General features: G+C 40.8%; 1 protein-coding gene across 1 annotated transcript in view; it reads right to left on the bottom strand.

Annotated features, from left to right (window-relative positions):
• The window catches only part of OCIAD2 (OCIA domain containing 2), a 100,099-nt gene that overhangs the window by 45,235 nt on the left and 39,050 nt on the right, over positions 1–15,814 (bottom strand). Inside the window, exons 2-3 of the mRNA XM_078678956.1 lie at positions 13,820–13,916; positions 8,757–8,810 (exon numbers count right to left, since the gene is read on the bottom strand). Of these exons, the coding sequence (XP_078535082.1) occupies positions 8,757–8,810; positions 13,820–13,916 (151 nt within the window). The remainder of the gene's footprint in view (positions 1–8,756; positions 8,811–13,819; positions 13,917–15,814) is intronic.

Below are 15,814 nucleotides of genomic sequence, written 5' to 3'. Positions count from 1 at the left end.
CGCTGGGGAAGAAAAGTCATATACAAGGGTGAATCATACAATAGTTCATGTTCCTATTACTGTCACTAGTGTCCACATAGTGTTTGGCACAACTTTATAACAAAAACGTACTTATTTACAGTTAGCCAAAAGGCACACTGAAAAACACAGGTCTCGGTGACAGTCAAAGGTATAGCACCTTTGCATCAGTTTGACTGTTTCTATCTCTTAAAAAGAACAAAACAGGCAGACTATGAGTCATACTCGCATATTATATCAACATAAAATATATCAGAACTCTTTTATTATACCCTGGACTTCGTTACAAGGTAAATCTCAGAGAAGGGGCATATAAGTGCAGTGCTGAGCAAACCAACATCACACAATTACATAAATAAATAAAGAATGTTAGTATCCACAATCAGTTTTGGTAAAAAGATAACATTTTGGCAACATAAATAACAAATAAAATGAGTAAGACAATAAAGAGTCCAAACATCAGAGATAAAGACAACATTACAGAGATAAACATTTGAGAAGTTATTATCAAAATTAATGGTAAGCCAAACATAATGAAAAACATCACAAGCAAAAATCAGTGCTTAAAATGCATTATAATAACAAATGTGAACAATGAAAATAATGGTAAAAAACTATGACATTAAAAATTAAGGGTAACCAAGGAAAATCAAAAATTCCTCAAAAACTAAATTATCGTAACTATACAACCTTAGAGTATGCTAGATCATGACAGTTTCACACAAGCTACCGGGGCGCCACCACGCCTGTATCTTTTAAACACTATCATGGCCCATTATATCAGAACTTTGTGGCCCCAGCAGCAGATTGAACCACCACAACACACCTTAGTACATCTTTTATATTACATGGGATCGGGTGGACATCTGGTGCACTGGCTCTACACTGGGATACGGACATGCGGCAATTACACTCACCTCCCTTAGAGCACGCTGGGCGGAGGACTCAGGGATGGAGATCACGGATCAAGCATGGAAGCGCACGCTGGAGCACCCCAAAAGAGTGTCACGTAATGCGAGGCTTAAATTCATACAGGCGATGATTCTCCATAGATCGTATCTTACACCACATAAGATACACCGCATGCTTACGGGCGCTCCCCATTGTTGCCCCCGTTGTCAGGAAGACGAGGAATACTTCATTCACATGCTGTGGTCCTGCCCTCGCCTACGGGATTACTGGGGGGGTGGTGGTGGGGGGCGGAGTGCGCCACTCCTTGGCCACGATAACACAACTGCCAGTCCCGTTCAAAGGTCCAGAAGGTGCGGTTGAAGTTTCTTGACCTAGCGTTAATTTTGGCGATCAGGGCGCTCCCCATGAGATGGAAGTCGCCTTGGTGCCCGACGGTGGCTGTTTGGCAGTCAGACATGCTCCAATGGGGGAGAGCGGAGGGCGCAGCTCTTAATAGAGAGGAGGAGAGAGGGCTGAGAAAACAACACATTTCCTTAGAGTGGGAGGCTATGGTACTCGAGTTAGAGGCACTGGACCTATCTCCCACACACGCCCCTGCCCGTACACCAGAGACGTTGTGCCACTGCCTTGTCCATTGTACCCTCTGGGAGGGTGCTTTAAATGTTACTTCTCTGCAATCACTGTGGTAGCTGGAGTAGGATTGACCAGGAGAGCATTAGGGTGGGATTAGGAGGAGGGAGGGGGAACGGAGTGTGTTTGAGTTTAACTAGTGAAAGAGGGGAACTAGAGGCCCTTTCGAGCCCCCTTCAAGGGTGTGGTCACGTTCACTGTGATCTGGAGTATCGTTTCTTTTTTTTAATTTTTTTTTTTATTTTGGCAAATTCAGACAAATAACATAAGTAGATCAAAGTAAACAATGCAGAATACAACTTGAATATATGTCTTATGTTGCAATATGGTATCTAAGATATAATCTTTCGCCAGTTATAAGTATAATAATGGAGTAAAAGTAAAGACAACCAAACCTATATACATTTTATCCATGTCAAATAGCAGCATTATTCTGAGCCAACAAAGCGGAGAATCATATAGTCCATAAGGGAAAAATGTAGAGCGAAAAGAAGCACAGTAAGATAAAACAAATCATACATTCAAATCAAGATTTCCACTTTCAGTGTCATACCATTTAGTAATGGGCTCCCACAGCTGTTTACCTATTGCCCTCATTTTCCTACCTCTTGTGGCATAGATTGCGATTTCCTGTTTATAAATGGCAATAAATCGACTAAGCCACATTTGAAAGGTAGGGGGGTCTGCATCTTTCCATCTAGCTGCCAATATTATCCGAAGTACAGCATATCCCAGAAAGAGTACCGCCTGTTCTTCCCTATTGTGATCCAGGGAGTCATCATGGCCTAATAAATACAACGTTGTAGAGTCTCTTACCCGATGCCCAAAAATTTGGGCCCAGTACTCTAGTATCATAGCTTTAACTATTGCCAATGAAGGACATTCGGAAAACATATGCAAGAGATTTGCAAGTGGTTGTTTACATCTAGGGCAATTGTCATCAGTTCTCAGCCCCCACGCAAATAATTTTGCTGGTGTATAGTATAAATTGTATATGGTTTTATAATATTGGGCCTTTAAATTAGAAGCTATAAAGAGCTTTGCTGAAAGAGCTAGTGAGAGATCAATATCTACATTGGGGTTTGCTAGTTTCGAGCCCCAAGATTGTTCCGTACGCTCGAGGTCGTCTGGAGTATTGATCATAAACATCTGATATAAAACCCCAATTCTTGTAGAGTTTTTCCCTATAGTGTCCAATAATGGTATATTATCTAGTAGAATTTTTGGTGTAGTATTGCAGATGGTGGACGATATTTGATAAAATTTTAGAAAATCGCAAACTGGGATGTTGTATCTTTCTTGAAAGGAATCAAAAGATGATGGAATGCTATGACCAAAAAAGTCACCTATTGTATTAATTCCAAGGAGCTCCCACCTCTTGGATCTAGTGTCATTAAAGATGGGGGGAATAATCTTACAGTGCCATAGTGGTGTATATTTCGTAAATGTAGGAATGTCCATATGTTTACAAATAGCTTTCCATACTGCTCGCGCATCTAATACTGTCTTTAATTTAATTTTTTTGTAATATGATGGTTCCACCTGTCTTAAAAACAGGCCCTTATATTTCTCCCCCAAACTAAGCTCATATATCGATGGAATATATGGGGCTATAGTGGTTAACGCCCCAGATTTCGCGGTCAAAAGTGGGTCCATATATTGCACTAATGTTGCCCAAAAATATAATCTTAAATTTGGTATAGCTAGGCCGCCCCTATCTTTAGGTAGTGCCAGCAGAGGGAGGGCCCGTCTTATTTTTCCATAACTCCAAATAAACCTCGAGATAAGGGAATTGATACTCTTGATAAAGTGTTCTCCAGGCAGTACAGGGATTGCTCTAAACAAATATAACACCCGTGGAAATAAGTTCATTTTAACATAATTGGTCCTACCAATTATCGACAGATGCAGGTTATCTATCCTTCTAAGATCTACTTTAATTCTATCAATAAGAGGGGAGTAATTTAAATCGCTAATCTTGCTTACTTCCGTAGAAAGGCATACTCCTAGGTATGTAGCATCGGTATGGAGTATCGTTTCAATAATGCACTGAGAAAGGAGGAACAATAAAGTGAGATGACGACATTTCACGTTGGAGTGGCACTTTTATTTTCACAAAACACATGTATATCAATAAAGCATATTGCTAAAGAACACTCATAGGAAACCCTGGCTTCACTCTGCCAGGAGTACATGCAAGATATCAATTATTTCTAAAATGTTGCGAGGCGAGCAGAAGTTACTAATTACTAAAATGCGAGATTTGATTAAATTGAAGCTTAAGAAGACATTAAAACCTGTTCAAGAAAATATTACGCCTTCACACAACTTTCCTGCAGAGAATCAACATTACAGGTTCAAGCATTTTGGATAGAACAAAGAATATCAGAGGCTAAGATCCTTATACGATACAAATGAATTTAACTGGGTTATATAGAGTACCTTTTTATCAGGTCTAGTGCCTTAAAGCACCTACCTAGGGAGAAGAACCCTAGAGGATCTAATGCTAAAAAGATACCTTAAAATGCAAGGAATTGGGTGTGGATGAAAAAGCACTTGGCAAAGTCAAGATAGTTAAGAGAGTTTAAGATGCTATCTTATTCGGGAGGGCATCACCCGATAGAGTAGGCTTTGGCAGTCCCTAATCGGTCGACCGGAGAACCTCACGCATGTGGAGATCACACCAAGAGAGTTCTGCCTTCTGATTGTGAATCTTTTATATCTGAAATTGCAGAACTGACACTGTCCTGACGTACTTTCTGAAGCAGGTGGCTTGACCGCATTGTCCTAGGACAGCGGGGGCGGTCAGGTGTCTTAACGGTTGGTTGGCCATGCTTGACCGCAGAACATCAACAAAGATCATTTTGTTCTGTACATATTTCTAAAACTGTATGTGAGAGCGGAACTTACGCCAGGTGCTAGTATTGCAAGACGTTGCGGCTTTTATTTCGGCAAGCTAAGTTTCATAACAACATTTCAGTGAAAAGTCCCAATATGTACCAACTTGTACCAGCTGTGTTTGTGTACGTGTGTGTGGGCGTTGGTCTTGATGCTGTGGAAAGTTACTGTACTTCGTGGTGGCCTAATTTACCTCGTTGTTTTCAGTGCAACAGAAATGCACGTTTAACATTATTGTGGGCCTAGTGTATTTTGTTAGCCTAAGGAGTGCCTTTTTTGGCCTTTGACTTGGGTCTATAACCCCGAAATTCAGGGAATTTGTGGGTTTATATTTGCTGAATATACATGGCAAAAAGTGAGAGTTTTAAAGCATATTTTCAGATTCTCTCTGGTGGGGCCATATAGGACCTTAATGCTATTAAGGTTGATAAAATACTCTTCTTGGTAATCAGATGGTAGAACGTGATTTTAACCCTTCATCACTAGTTGAATATAATTCTACACAACTTTATAGGGCCGCTGAAGATATGTCATGTACTCTGTCTGTTTAATCATGTGTCCAGCTCGAAACTGACCTCTATGACACTTACACCATTCAAAACGCTGTGAAAACAACTGGTTAGGTATATTTGTGACCCCCCGTGGGACGGGGGTTAAAAATCCCCCCAAAAAAAGACTATCTAGCAGAAAATTGTTTGAAATGTACCTGATATTGCGGTCACCAAAAAAGTATGTTAAAAAAAAAAAAACTATACAACCTTGGAGATCACAGGGTAAGCAAAACATAGAAAGACTGTAAAGGTATTAATGGTTGAAATACCACATAAAACTCTACTAAAAAATTAAATGTATCACCAATAAGACAATAACTAGTAAACACATTACATTAACATTCCAAATAATTCAACCAAAAATATGCTAAATTAAAAAAAAATAGGACTTCCTAAAAGATGACCAGAACTTGCTATCTCCCACTATCCAATTTTCGAAGACAGATGCAACGGAGGGCCATGTAAAAATGTTACAATTTGACTTTGAAACAAATATGCAAGCCAAAAATCTTGACCTGGATCAAAATAGAGGTTCTAGACTATATGGGTTCTACAAACCCGGGGTTTTCTCAACCAGATATTTTCAATTGTTAGAGCTTCAACTTCGACAAACTTTAAAACCACGTCCAATGGCAGCAGGTCAAATGGCTGGGGTGTCTGGGTTTACCCGAGTCTGCATACTGAGCCGTCTGGCTCAAATGATAGAAATGGTGTTGTCTTCTACCATGATTCCCGCAAATATCTCAAAGTTGTCAAGGGACCCTGTCCACACATAGGTGATACACAGAATAGTCACACGTCAGGAACCGGATACACACTGAGCCAGCTCGACTTATGCAACTGGTTACATTTCACTCCAGGATACCAGTACTCAAGCTAACTTGGCACCCAAGCACTGTTAAACACCTTCCTCTGGCTATACAGGACACTTCCCAGGCCACACATTCTACAAACCAAGACCTCCTCCAGCAGTAAAACAAAAAAAGCTCCCCTGGAAGTCATAGGGTCAACGTGGCTCGAGTCTTGTTCCGGAGAGTGGCACTTTTCAATTATGGAACAGTTATTTTGCCACAGAGGAATCCAAGTGCAAGGAGCAAATTCCTAAAACATGTCCTTCCTTACTTGAAAGGTAATGTAGTGTCTCTCCTTCATTAAAATGTGAACACAGGGGGAAGGGGTTTGCAAGATATGGTCACACTTTTCACACATGCATTCAAGTCACTGCACAACACAGGACAAGCATACCTCAATCATTGGCTTCACTTCCACCAACCCCCAGACAACTTCGCTCCACATCACTCTCAGTCGAACATACAGAAGCAGAATGGGAGGTCGATCATTCTCCTAACAAGTTGCCAGATTCTGGAACGACCTTCCCCAACATATCTGGGCCTCCTCCTCACTTCTTGAATTCCACAAGAAGCTGAAGACCTGGCTTTTCAATTCGTCTCCTTGCGGGACTATCAAGATTGCCTGAACTCAGACCCACCCTAACTACCATACTCCGTGCCCGAATATCCTCATGGGTGACAAACAGACCTTTGGACAAAGGATATAAGACAATATACAATCATTTTCTTCCAACAAAAATCACACCTCCTTTAACACACAGTATTGTTGGTAAATGTCTGTGCAATTTGCTGTGCAACACCCACATTCCACAGAGAATTCTGGTAATATTTGCATATTGTAATGACAAGGACAACAGGAGGAGCATGTTATTTCTCAAAACGATTTAAAGTTATAATACCTGTCCCTTGAGGTAGAGGCTCAACTTAGCTGGCTCTTGCGGACATTGCAGTGGCAACAGTTTGTCAGAGAAAGAGTTGGCCAACCAAGCCCATTTTACCTGTGGAAGCAGGTTTCAGCATGGACGCACAGTAGATGCAAAGAAGCACCGCCTTACAGAGAACACAGTTTGTGTTTTTCGCCATCTCCTGTGAGAGGATGGTGCTAGCTGTCAGGCACATAGAAAGATGGTATAATCCAATAGACAGTCCAAGGCAAGAGAAGCGAGTCAGAGTAACAAGAATATTGCCTACAAGAAAAATGAATTTGGACTTGGAGATGCTTTATAAAAAACAACAGAGATGAGCTCCACTACCCAACGCCGGCCAGTAACAGTCCAACAATATGGATTTGGGGAAATACAAGTGTCCAAGAAGGGTAGAGGTGGGAACACCAGGGGCCCATCTCATATGGCTATAAATATATAAAGGGTCCTGCAGCCTCTACCAGGTGGAGATGCAGAATCAAGGGGAGGAAGACCGTCTATCATCTTCTCTTTCCTCAGAGCATTCACAGGTTTAGACAAATGAAAAGTGAAGGACCATGCTTAAGAGGGAAGTTTAAACTACACTGAAAACAAACCCAATGAATGTGATGAACTACAGAGCATGAAGTAATATTTGGAGAATCTGTCCAATGAAAAAATATAAGCACGACTATATTTGAACAAGACCCATGAGTGTTTCAGTTTAATCTTGTGATTCCCGGGTCACACCTACCAACACTGAAACTACAGCTTTCTCTCCAATAAGAACAAAGGCAATCTCTCGGTGTCCTAACAACATTTAAGCCAACCATCCGGTAGTGTCTTGGATTCAATATGTCTACCTAACTTTAAAGACTTTTTCCCAGGAAGCTATATCATGCAGTGGTAGATTTTGTTCAGCCATACGTGTAATTTGCATTTGGAAATTTTTAAAAACACGATCAATAGAACTGCAATTACAATCCTGATACTAGGATTCAAGATATTTGAATAGTGACTTCAAATCCAATCTTTAGCTGCTGTTGCACCTAATATACACAGTGTATAGGACAGTCCAGTATCGTCTTGACAATCTAGGTACTTGCAATATAAAAAGACTATGGGAATCCCAACTGTACTTATTTTCTATATTCTTCTACAATGGGTTTTTAAAATTTTAAGGTGAGTAAATTAACTTTACCTAGTATGCTAATTAGTCATAAAGTGCTTTAGGGACTCCTGAATTATCCAGTGTAAACATGATTAATGCTCTAGATTTCCAACAAATCGTTTCTTTTATTCAGAAAAGGATTGAATATAGGTGCAGTTGTGCTGAGCAGTTTTCGGAGAGCTGCCATCAATGTTGCATCGCTGTAGTCAAAAGAATTGTAAAAAAAAACAAGCGTCATACAAAGAGTAAGTATAGCAAATGAGACGCCTCCTATCATCAGGAGAATGGTAGGAGTGTGGTATGTAGCCGATGGTGAATTTTGGAGTATACTGTGCTGCCAGTTAAGATATTACCTTAACTGGCAGCACATTTTTCATTGATATTGCTGCAGAATTTGCCCTGAAATGCAGTTTTATTGATAAAGCTATAGCGACAAAAAATAAAGTAGCACCCGACATCGGTCTGAACACTTGGTGTTTCAGCACCTGCCTTAATGCGCGCTTTAATAACCAACCAATGTATTGAAAAAACACTGTATGTGCTTTATACATTTAGATAAAGCAAAATAACAATAATGGGCAACTGAACAAAATAAACCATGTTTTCCTATGGTTAAATCATTGATTTGTAGTGGTTGTTGGCTTCAAAATGTTATACTTTGGTTAGAATACCTACTCTTACTAAACAACTTTATTTGAAAACAGATTGGTATATTTGCAATGCAGAGACATTAAAGGAATACAGAGATTCTGGTACATCGTTTGAATAGTCCTGGTTAAAATACCTTGTAGCAATGAATTTCATGATACAAAGTGTACATTACCTTTATAGACAAGGCCCTGAGTGGCCAGCATGCTTCCAAGGGACAATGGAAGAGCTACAAAGAAAATCAAACAGAAAAGTACATTAAACTATTTAATGTTACAACTCACAGTGTCGCATTATTAGAATAATTAGTCAGTGATGCATGAATGCAAGCTGTATTTTTCTCTTAAAATCACAGTTTACTATCAGTGGTATACAGAAAATAGATATTTTAGAGGGGTAAGCCAATAATTAAATTGTTTCTTTCATTGTTTATAGTGCGTGACAGTTTTTTCAAGAACTAGTTGTAAAGAGTCAGTGAAAAATATTTGAATCCCGTCTCTCTTGGTAAATCAACTCTCGGCAAGTCAAAGAGTCAGAAAAATCAACTACAAGTAAAAAAATCTTGTGACAGATTTTCACCTTTTTAATTTAATGGTGACTGTAATAACGTCATTATTATGTATTCACAAGTCTGGGATTCGCACTCGCTCATTAAACAGATCAAATTCAGATTTACAAAACAGATTACAGTGATTTCCCTGTGCTTGACCATGGACATGTTTTACCTTGTTGTAAGCTGATAAGTCATTTTCTTTTTATATTTTCTAAATGAGAGAAAGGACGTACGAACTTGCAAAATATCACATTGACACAAATAAAATAACAACAGTTCATAGGTTTATACACAGATCAGTGTGATCAATTTCGTAATGCTCTATCCACCTGTTAGACATTCCATTCCGTTAAAAAAAAAAATGGAGCACAAGCGCTCTGAGGAACAAACAGCACACCAACCAAGGTCAGAACTGCAGTTCCCATTCTAGTTGATGCAGGACTGAAATTATAAAGAAAACCTAGGGCTGAGCAAATGTCTGCATTTTTATTAGTGGGTCGTGCATTGAGGAAATTGAAGGCACTGTTTAGGACAACAAAGGTCACATCACAAAGGTTAGTTTTCAATGTGTGTTCGGCATCAGATTTGTTGGGAGTACTTTCAGTGCTTTTGTAATATTATATATTTTGGCTGTGTGAAAGACAATTGACCATCCCCTTCTTTTGGACCTTCTGCAAGAGGTGCAGCTTGAAGGTGGGAGTCCACAGTTTACAACGTCCTCCATGGCGGACTCCTTTCAACTGATAGATCAAATCACCAATATGTGGTGTCCCTCAGCCTTCCATACATCCTTTAAAGTGCTCCGACAACCAATCATTGATATTGATTTCTTTTCTGGGTTTTATTTCTAATGAATGTTGACGTTGACAAACAATGGCCTTTTAATAAACAAAACCCAGGAAGCTTTGGCTACTAACTTCAAGCTTTGTCTATCTGCTGTAAGATAAGGGATTCCTACTGAATGGCCATGTTATGTTATGTTAAAACAACTTATAAAGCGCGCAAATACCCATAGGTGTCTCGCAAACCCCTTAGTAGAGATAATTCTGTTCCCAATGCCTCTAGTAAGCTGGTTAGTCGTTACTATGTTCATGATTTTTCTAACAGTAGACTCTACATAGTATATTTTCTTGTTGTCAATGTTGGGTAAACGTGGTCTGAAATGTACTCACATCCCCGAAAGAAAAAGCACACATCTCCACTCTCAAGACGTTACACAGACTTTAGGTGTTCTTCATTAATAGTAGTGTTTTTTAAGTACAACACCTCTAATTTACTTGCCATTAGCGTTAATGTATCAACCCCCAAGGGTTACCAGCAAGACGTTTTCTCTTATCTCGGGCACCGTTTATATCAAGGTGTTCAAACGTTCTGCCTGCAGGTGTACGGTGTCATGTGGGGCGAGTAATAGTGGTTCAGCGAGTATTCACGATGCTTGTAGCTTTAGTAGCAGAGTTAGATTTTCATATTACTACTGACATTTAAGGAATTTGTGTGCCTATGAGACAGTTATGCCTCTCTCTAGGACTTCATGGTGACATCCACTGCAGGGACTACCTTCAGGATCTAAATACGCTGTTCGTAGGACACATATCGGAATGAGAGAGAAAGCAATTTTAGTGCTTTGTGAAACATGACAGAATTTTAGGAACACCTTTCAAATGCCAAGTGACTAGCAACACTGCAGATTGAGCAGATGTTTTCCAATCCTGCTCTCACTCCACACTCGGCCTCACTTCACAGTACCTGTCCCTTCATTGATCCCTCATTTTTGATTTACTTTAGGTAAGACTCTGTTCTAATATATAAATCTCCTCTGAAGATTCTGGAACAGCCCCAGATGTTGTTAACTATTGGACTTCTCCATGCCTGACATTTGATGTTTTGTATTACTAATGCAGAGATGTCACCTCTGCTCATGCTTGTGCCACTGCTCTATGTTAATTGTGGCATTTATATCATAAGGGTCCAGATTCTTCCTTTATTTTCATAATTTCAGAGGTGTCTCTGACTGGAATGCCATTAAGTCTATATTTGGTAGAGATGGGGGATTATTTATATGCACTGGCGATCAAAGGTCATGTGGAACTGGCTTGAGCATAGATCAAAAGATTTGTAGGTCTTCAGAAAACAAATTCATGCTATGTTCCTACTTTCTAAAAATGTGTTAAGGAGGCAGCTCTTTCTTTGAGCTGGGTGCCCAGCTCTGTGGCACTTAGACATTCCCATATGGTACATATCGGCTACTTTAGCAAATATTACTGCCCATGAGCCATCCAAGTGGAATGCGTAGTGCTCTAGAAAATGTGCTTTCTAACAAAAGCACAGGGAATCCCTGCCTCGACCTGTGGTATTTACACTCATTAGAGTGGGGTAGGTGTATGGGCATATAAAGACTCTAAGAAAAGCTTCACCATTTTGCCTCTGATCAACCTTTCCTAACTCTCTTTTCCACCACTGACTTGACATCATTACCCCACATTATTTTTGTTTGTCCCCACCAGTGTTCAAGGTTCTGCTGGAATGCAGATGTACCCAAGGTGGACTGGCTTCTAACTTAGAACATACCTATTGGGAAAACTACAGCCTGAAACAGCGGTTTAACAGTGCAAAGGACAACACCTTTTTCATGTATCACCAGAAGATGATCTACCGACCCCTTGGAGTAAATCCATTCAATCCCAGATAACATGGGCTGTTTCTACTTCTCCCTCAATGTCTATGACATGGTTGTACTTGTGGGCATGTAGGAGGGGTCTATGTGCCAGGTGCATGGGTACAGTTGTTACGGAACAAAATGGAGGCTCTTCTTCAGGTTGACTTCTCTGTTGTGCTCTGCTTGATGTGACAACCTGCACTGGTTTCCTCCAGGCTGGGTGGTGGGGCTTAGTTCTCTTACACATCCACAGTCACCTCCTGCCTCGAGAAGGGAATGGATAAATTAACTTACTAAAAGCAGCCGTGGTGTTTGGGCATTCCAGTGCCCTGATCTGCCCATAGCTCAATCCAATTGAGGTGTTGGGCCGGTAACATCCCAGTGCCCATTAGTTGCTCATCTCTTCCTTGGATCATGACAGGGAAGCTACCCCACGTTGTGTTTGGATGGGGTTATGAATTCTTAAAGAGTACTGGTGTTCTGCCAGTGCCTAGATTTTCATACGTTTTTCCCTTTAATAGCAAGTACTTATTAGTTGACTTGTTTGAAGAGAGTCTGCTGTCCCATTTACGAGAAAACATTGTACCACAACCAGGTTTTTGAGTTGCTGTTCACACCAGCAACCATGATGAAGTGTAGAACCAAGAGAGGAGGTCCTGATGCTGTGACTACACCAAGGCCATGCTGACTGAGCCACTCATACAGGGCGGGTTTAGTAAATAGTTGCCCTGCAGCCATGGGTAAATGTGACTCTGTTTTTCTGGACTCAATTCTAAAACTTTCTGACACATTTGTGTGACAGCAGTGTCCAGGACATCCCAGAGTCGAAGTATTATGTCTGCTGGGGAGCTCACACTTCCCCCTCATCCAGACCCTTCAATACCCTAAGCTTGTAGGGAGAATAGTCCCAATAACAACTGCTTAAGCCTCTGCAAGTTTGAGGTAGACTATCATTATTGCCTCAACAAGACATGGGATCTCCCCTTCCTTCCTATATGTATACCATTGGCTGAGGCAGTGCTTAATTTGTAAAATAAATAAGTGCCAGGGTTCTCGCCAAGAGGCCACAGCAGCCTGCACCACCCATTACCCCTGCCATGCTGCCAACACAAATACTAACCATCACACTCCACAAGTGTGACAATTCGGACACTCCCACAAAGCTGTAAGAATCAATTGGGCGGCAGGTAATTGTCATTTTTAATGTATATTGAATTAATAATTAACTGTTGTTGTGGTCATCTCTATAATTGCCAGACAGTGCCACTTTGTGGCAGACTGTCACAAGTGCCGGTGTTGACAATTAGGTACTGGTACGAAGCACTGGAAACCACAGGCTCAAATTAAGCACTGGGCTAAGGGAAATCACTGTGAACCACTGTATTCTGACTTACAGCTCTGCAGATAATGCAAGTGGGCCCTGCAGTTGGACAAAATCCCGGTTTGTCCCAGGCTCATTGTGCCTTCTCTATAATTATTTACCGCGACAAGCTGCTACCAAGAAGGAAACATACAGTTCATGTCCACCAACAGGCAATTTTAGTTTCCATCATGTGTAACATGGAAACAGGAATGGAACTCAATTGTTTGATCTGCCATTTCTTCAGAGTGTGTTCCACTTGTTGTTTTTACCCAGTTTACGAAATGTTTTCACAGTAAGAGTGTTGGTGAACATAGTAGCTCTTTCAGAAGAGGAATGGACCTGTTATTCATTTTAGTTCATATAATTGTCCATCCACTGTAAGTGCGCCTCATAAATAAATAAACCTTAACATAACTCTTAACAATAAAAATTGGGAAAGGCGAACAAACATGCAAAGCTAACACTATATCACAGCCAGGTTAATTGATCAGTTTTGCTGTGTTTATCTGAGCCTTGAACAGCCATCATGGCATCGCCCAAGATAGGGCACTCCGGGGCAGAAAGATTACAACTGGAAGAATAAGGAAAGGGTCTACATCTAAAGAACAGCCCAACAGGAAATATAGACATTTATAAGCTTGAATGAGCCATTAAAATGTTCATTACCTCTGTAATAGAAGCTTTCCTCTTTACATTCGTGTATGATGTTGGCAATATCTTTTCTGTGAAGATGGGTATTTGAGATGGGGCACTCGAAAAAGCCCTTGCCAAAAAGAAGGACAGAAGGTTAATTTGGGGTGCATTTCATAGCATCACCAGAAAGTAACAAATGATTAACATGCCTTATCAAAATCAAAAGATAAATTCATGTGTGCAGAAATCCAAACATTGCATATATTCAGCTTAAAATATAAATGACTAGCAGCCCGTCCCGACGTTGTCCGGGTATGAATTGATGCCGGCCAGTAGTATATTGTTTTGTAGGATTTCGTTTAGATAGCATTTCTTATCTGTGACAGGCCTGTGAAACGCTCCGATTCACAGTGCACTGCTGATGCACTTAAGAGTGCGCGTTCAGTAGTGTGTGAACTCGAGTTTCCCTATTTTATTTTTCCTTATTTATTTATTTATTTAGAACGTTTTATAGAGCGCAAACCAGACCCTTGCGGATATCAGAGCGCTTTACAAGCAATGAAATTTATACAGCAACAGTACACACTAACAGTATATATATCAAGCAGTAAGAGATATAAAACACAATAAAGAAGTACAAAGTACAGAAATACAGACATGTGAGGATATAGTGTGCATAAATAAAACAGACGAGAGAGGTAGATAAAAAACTGAATCCTAAGTTGAGCTAAATGGGATACAGAGAAATGTGCGGGCCGAGAGAGCCAAAGTGCCATGTAGATTGTCTGTTTGCATCTATATAGGTCGTGAATTTCAGTGAGGCTCATGTGAATTTTTCATGAGAATCGCCTTTACTTCCTTTTTGAACAGTGAAGTAGATGTGGTAAGTCTGGTTTCAGGGGGGTAGTGCGTTCCAGATCCTAGGAGCCATCCCTGAGAAGGAGCGCTTGTAAGTTTTCGCCTTGGTTTCAGTAATAGGCTTTCTGCACTTCTTGTGGATCTCTTGCCTCCCGAGATAGACAGTTTCCGAGAGAGATAGCTGGGTGCTTTATGGTGAATGGCTTTGTGGGTCAGGCATGCTATTTTTAGGTGAATTCTGGCTTCCCATGGTAGCCAGTTCAATGCTTTTAGGTCGGGGGAGATGTGGGACCTTTTTTTTGAGCCCGTGATGAACCTGGCTGCAGCGTTGATGGTGGCTCTTAGAGGTGCTGTTGTGGCTTTGGGGAGACCGCAGAGAGAGACACTTCCGTATTCGATCCTGGGGATAACTAGAGCTTGAACTGCCGTCTTGAAGTTGTTTTTTGGTAGGAAGGGTTTAAGTTTCCTTAGAATATTAATCTGAAAATGTGCTCCTTTTGTTGCGTTGGCAATGTGTTTATGCATTTTGAGGTTGCCATCAAGGGTGATACCCAGAGATTTAGCTGAGTCAATGATTGTTGGTTGCACGTTGAATGCCGTGAGGTGTTTGAACCAATCCTGGAGGAGGGGAGTTTTGGAGGGTGGAGCTATAAGTAGGAATTCAGTTTTGAGTGCGTTAAGCTTGAGATGGTTCTCAGTTAGCCATGTTTGGGTGTTCAACAGTGTTTGATTGAGTAGTTTGACATCTTCAGGAGTATGAATCTGCAGATAGAGTTGTGTATCATCTGCGTACATGTTAAATTGGAAGTTGGATGCTTGCAACAAGACAGTAAGAGGTTCCATGAATAGATTGAAAAGTGTGGGAGATAGAGCGGACCCTTGTGGGACTCCAAGAGTTACTGGTACTGGTTTGGAGAAGGAGTTATTGACCTTGAATTTTTGGGTCCGGTTATGAAGAAAGGAGGTAAACCAATTGAGCACTGACCCTGGTAGACCCATTCTGAGGTTCAGTAGTTCAGCCAGGTTCTCATGTTTGACCGTATCGAAGGCAGAGGAGAGATCTAGCAAGATGAGTAGGCATGATCCATTCTGGTCGAGTATTTGTAGCGCCTCATCGATAATGTGAGTCATGGCTGTTTCGGTGCTATGCCCTGCTCTAAAGCCAGATTG

The sequence above is a fragment of the Lissotriton helveticus genome, chromosome 2_2, assembly GCF_964261635.1.
Source record: "Lissotriton helveticus chromosome 2_2, aLisHel1.1, whole genome shotgun sequence".
In the NCBI taxonomy this organism is placed as follows: Eukaryota; Metazoa; Chordata; class Amphibia; order Caudata; family Salamandridae; genus Lissotriton; species Lissotriton helveticus.
This window is presented reverse-complemented; position numbering and strand designations above follow the sequence as displayed.